Source organism: Ostrea edulis, chromosome 6 (genome assembly GCF_947568905.1).
Source record: "Ostrea edulis chromosome 6, xbOstEdul1.1, whole genome shotgun sequence".
NCBI lineage: Eukaryota > Metazoa > Mollusca > Bivalvia > Ostreida > Ostreidae > Ostrea > Ostrea edulis.
Genome location: NC_079169.1, coordinates 50,286,194 through 50,291,486, shown reverse-complemented (window position 1 = coordinate 50,291,486; position 5,293 = coordinate 50,286,194). Strand labels below are relative to the sequence as shown.

Genomic DNA, 5,293 nt, shown 5'->3' with positions numbered 1-5,293 from the left:
ATGTGCAAAGTATTGTTTGATTTCTTATTGTTTAATTTATAATACATGTATATAAAAGAGAAAAGAATACAATTATATCAAAATTGCATTGTTAAAAATTTAATTATGAGAAAATAGCAGTTGTGGACAGGTCAATGCTATCAAAACTCAGATATATTGGACTTCCTCAATATCTAAAGAATGCCTGTACTGATTGACTGTAATTGCTATCAAACCACTTCTATGGGGTCCCTCCAGACCACAGTCTCTGCAGTTGTCACTCCACCTGAGATCTATTGTTGAATGACAGGTGACTTACCCATTGGGGTGTTAACTTAAAATTGGGTCTTTAAGAGGAGAGCGAACACGGACCCTTGGACATACAAGAGGTGAGATCAGGTACCTACATGTAGAAGGAGAAAAACCCCTGTAACAAAGTTGTTATTCTTGCGACTTTGATCTTTGACCTACTTTTAAGAAAAGTTGATCTAGGCAATATCTTCTGAAATTTCATATTTTGTATATAAATTCCTTATGGCAAGACCTCACATTGCACACCATGATATTCTATCTTGTGACTATGTCGTGATCCTATAAAGCAAGGTTGGGTTCAAAATACAGGGTCAAACTTTTTTCATTTTTCATAAAGATTACAAAAAAATCTTTAAGAATATTACAATTTTAAAAGTTCATTTACGATGAAAAAATAAACTTCTTTTAAGTTCCTTTACAATAACTTTTTTAACAGTAAAAGTGCACATAGGTATGATGTAATTCATAATCATTACAAATGCACAAGTTATCTCTCTTGGGGTGGCATACATGTAGTACCTTAAGAGTTCTATGTAACAACGACACAGGCTATAGATACAGTGACCCCTTCCCTCCAAATAATGAGGATCTTTTCCCTCTCACACCGTACATATGTACATGTACATGTATATGGTATTTACGTAAACTACATGGTTATCCATCGCCTGGACAGTGTTCTGACGTAAACAAATTATTCTCTCTTTTTGAAACAAGTTCTAGTCTTGGGTTTCTTCTTCATTTTCCTATATTCTCTTTCCGAAATTCTAATGAAGCGTAATACTGGCCTTTAGAGCGGATTAACGTTGGCAATCGACCTGCTTATAAAGTACACCCAGTTGACCTTGAACCAGATTCACGGTTTGAAATAGAACGTGAAGACTCAGAGGAATGTAAGAAGTTTTAGCAGGAGGCGATAAGAATAGAATTCTAGTTATAAAAACCGTCACTCGTGTATCCAATTTAGAGTCAAACAAAGGTGAATCATTAGACGAAAAACACACCTGATCTATGTTCGGTTTTCCTATGCCTACAAGAGAAACGTTTCATTTCAAAGAATATCATTACACACACATTATACTATAGGCAGTTGAGGTAAACATGGTAAAGAATTATAAAAACAAACAATTTCCGATTAAATTCGAAAATACCTCTACAACTACAGTTCCTGCTTGAGTGCAAGAACTGTGTATCCCTATTGACACATCAAGCTCATTCATGAATACAGTTATCAATTTATGATTTTTTATCGTATTCTCTTCTCAATCCTCGCGATATCTCCGGGAAACACTTCAACGATGTTTTACCTTATTACCGAAATCTGATAAAATTTGGGAGGAGCACGAGTCTGACAATGTTTTGGCGAGATAGACAAAGCATTTACATTTATATTTCTCGATATGACATAATAATTACGTCACTTTCTCGCGATGACTAAGAGCCGGTGTATTTTATGAATGGCTGCTCGGGTGAATATTTGGCATTCTTTTGGCAGTGATGCGGCTGCAGTGTGTGGATTCCGTCAGATCGCTGCCGTGAGTGAAATACCAAGGAACCACTTTCTCTAACGAGTGTTTAGCATTAAAGACGGGTTCCTTATCAACGAACTGTGAAATTGATATAAATTGTTTGCTGTATATTTCAACATACGTTTGTGGTAAGTTATTTATTATCGATGTTTTTATATGAACATGAATAGAATTATGAGTTTCGTTTTATATACATTTAATCACATCAACGTAATTAGCAATGACATTAGCATGATTATTGCAAATACATTTGGATTGCAGTTAACACCCAAATGAATTTTGTCTGTAGAAACTGGGGGTGTCTATCCGTTATCTTTTGTAGATCTAGAAGAAAAACAGACTCGCGCTCTGTACGGAGATTTTATCAAACAGGCCAACCCCCGAGCTCTGTAAAATGGCAAAGTTTCGATCAGAGTTACAGGTTCCTGTGAAAAAAGACGAAATGACGTTCCAAGACCGACAGGTCAAGTCTTGGGAGGATATGGAAGTGCGCATGGAAAAACGGAGAAAGGAATGGGACGATGAATTTGAGAAAATCAGAAAAGATTTCTTCACATTGAAACCGACCGATAATCACATTGGAAATGGAAGTATTGGCAATCATGTTGGACCGGATAATAACATAGACACGATGAATTCTATGTTCGAAAACGACGGAACGGGACAAAGGTTTAAGGTGAGATTCGATGTGTCAGAATTTCGACCAGAGGAAATTCAGGTTAAGGTTCAAGATAACAAACTGTTCGTCTCTGCTAAGCACGAGGAGAAATCAACAAAAGCCTCGGTAAGTCGGGAATACAGTAGACAAGTGGACATACCCAATAATGTCGATCAAGAGAGGCTGCAGTGTGTCTTAAGTAGAGACGGAATTTTGACTGTAGATGGTCCTGTCAAAGGACAGATTCTGATAGAAAGGGAGACCACTCTACCGATACAGCACCAGCCTTCTAATACACCAATAGTGAGTCCAGTTTCTCCTACACCAAATGCAAACAACCAGATTGCGCCTTTCTCTAAACCTCTTGAGATTGCCACACCCGTCAAAAACCCGATCATAACGGAACCTGATGGGACGCGTAAGTTGCGCCTTAGTGTCGACGTCGGCGAGTTTAAACCAGAAGAAATCGTAGTAAAAACTGCGGACCGGAAGTTGATTGTGCACGCAGAACACGAAGAGAAGTTGTCCGGACGTACGCTACATAAGGAATTCAATAAGGAATATGAATTACCCGAATCAGTGGACCAATCCACGATATCGGCGTATATCGGGGAGGAAGGGAAACTGTTTGTCGAAGCTCCGCTGAAACCTCAGCAGCAGAAACGCTACTCCATCACACAAAGTCATGACGTCAGAAAAGTAGTCGTCACCAAGGAATCGCAGGTGACCATCACTGATGGCAACAACCGACCAATGGTTACCATCAATGTGCATCGGCGTTAAAGGAACGTTTGATGTCTGTAGTAAAAATACTCCGTGCAGAATCCAATGGTTTCACTTAACTGATGATCTAACAAATAGTTTATGGAAAAAATGGGAAGTTCCAATCTACCAAAACAATGGAAGTTAACGGTTTTCTAATAATTAAAAAAAGTTAAAATAATGAGATTATACAAACAAATCTCCTGTTAGAAATTTTCTAATTCATCAGTGAAAAGAGTATGGAGTATCAATTTGCAATGTTAGATTTTATACAAAGACCTAAAAGATGTTTTGGATAATGTATGTTCTATTTTATATAAATTGGTGTTTATTTTCTTCGTATGCACTTGTTGCGCAGATTCATCATTGCACAAATATGTTATCTCCATCGGCATGCCAGCTGTCAGTAACCGGATGTGACCTTTGACCCTGACATACACCAGTTGTGTGTTCTCTCGAAACTTCAAGAATTACGTAACGTTTGTTTAATGTTATTGAAAACTTTAGTGTTCGTTAATAGCGTCGCTTCGAGGATTGGAAACAATCCAATTTCAATTTGGAGAGAAAGTGAAATTTTTGTCTATGTGGAAGACTCGAGATATACATAAGCTGGTTTATAACTTGTGTAAAGTTGCCTTTTTCTGATGGACGAGTGTTAGACTGGTAGATTGTGGGTGTTGACATGAACACGTGATGGTAGGGAGTTATATCATATATAACATCATTGATGGCCATGTCTAGATTGTATTTATTTCCGTAGTTCATGCATTGTACATAAACGTGGAAGGTGATGTGTGGTCTGTATGAATGTTCTTATTACAAATCATGTGATATGTATTCCACAATGCTAGTGCGCTCATAGTATTGTCTTTGTTAAGTATGATTAAAATTTACGTTTATTTTTCCTAGCAACAATCATTGTACAATCATTTGTCGTACTATGACGTGCTGTAGATTTATTTGGTTAAGATACATACGGTATTGTATCTAGTATAACTTTCTTAAGGGGCTATGACTAATGTCTGTAGAAAATTAAAAGGGAGATAAATCATCTCCAGCTCACTCAGTGTGGACCTGTGATTCAAGATGACCGTCTTTTAATGTCAGTAATGTTCCGTATTTATACGTCGTGTTTTTTTTTTTATGTTACCTAGACATTGTATATGTTCACTAAAATAAACGTTGTTGTCGTTTATCTTTCTTTCTGGTTTCCTCATTTTAATTCATTGGTTGGTTGTATATTGTTTAACGTCCCACTCGAGAATTTTACACTCATATGGAGACGTCACCATTGCCGTTGAAGGGCTGCAAAATTTAGGCCTATGCTCGGCCCTTACGACCTTTTAGCAGGGAGGGTATTTATCGTGTCACCCCTGCTGGGACACGGGGCATCGGTTTTTGTGGTTTCACCTGGAGGAGCACCCCATTTAGTCGCTCTTAAAACAGGCATTGGGTACTGAGGACCGAATAATTACGGGATTCATTTGAATTAAAGTATCATTTTGAAAATAAGTTTAAAAGAAAATGCATAATCTTTGATTTTTATAGGTTGATAGAATGCATGCATGGGTAGACGTCCGTGATAACAGGATGGTAATGGCGAGGGTTTTTTTTTTCTGTGAGCCTGCCGCAACCATTCGAGGGGTTTATCACCATGACCATATGCCCGCAATCCATTACTGAGAAAAAAGCTCGGGAGATATTTTCTAAGACACGGTTTTAATTTGAGATTGTCTGGTCTCTTGCTGCGCGTGCCGATTACGTAACGTGGCTTCATGAAAACAAAATTCTCACATTTATATCGATATTTGATGGATTTCAAATTTTCAGTTTCTGTGATGCATAGCATACATTGTAAACATAAAATGTATTTTGGGATGATAACACACATGGAATCGAGGTTATCACAGCTGTTAGCTATGACGAGTGATGAGGGACAGCTGTCACTAATTAGGGGATAAACTTCCGTAATACAACAGCATATATAACAGTTAAAGAAGGTTAAATCACAGAATTCAGACAACTCTGGGAAGCACTAGCTTTTGTTTTCCATCAT

The 5,293-nt window shown here is 37.6% G+C and overlaps 1 protein-coding gene across 1 annotated transcript; it reads left to right on the top strand.

Annotated features, from left to right (window-relative positions):
• Positions 1–1,707: 1,707 nt before the first annotated feature.
• LOC125646974 (major egg antigen-like) lies at positions 1,708–4,432 on the top strand. Its single transcript, XM_048873659.2, has 2 exons — positions 1,708–1,945; positions 2,140–4,432. Exon 2 carries the CDS (start codon positions 2,212–2,214, stop codon positions 3,256–3,258), a length of 1,047 nt encoding a protein of 348 aa, XP_048729616.1. The 5' UTR covers positions 1,708–1,945; positions 2,140–2,211; the 3' UTR covers positions 3,259–4,432.
• Positions 4,433–5,293: the final 861 nt, after the last annotated feature.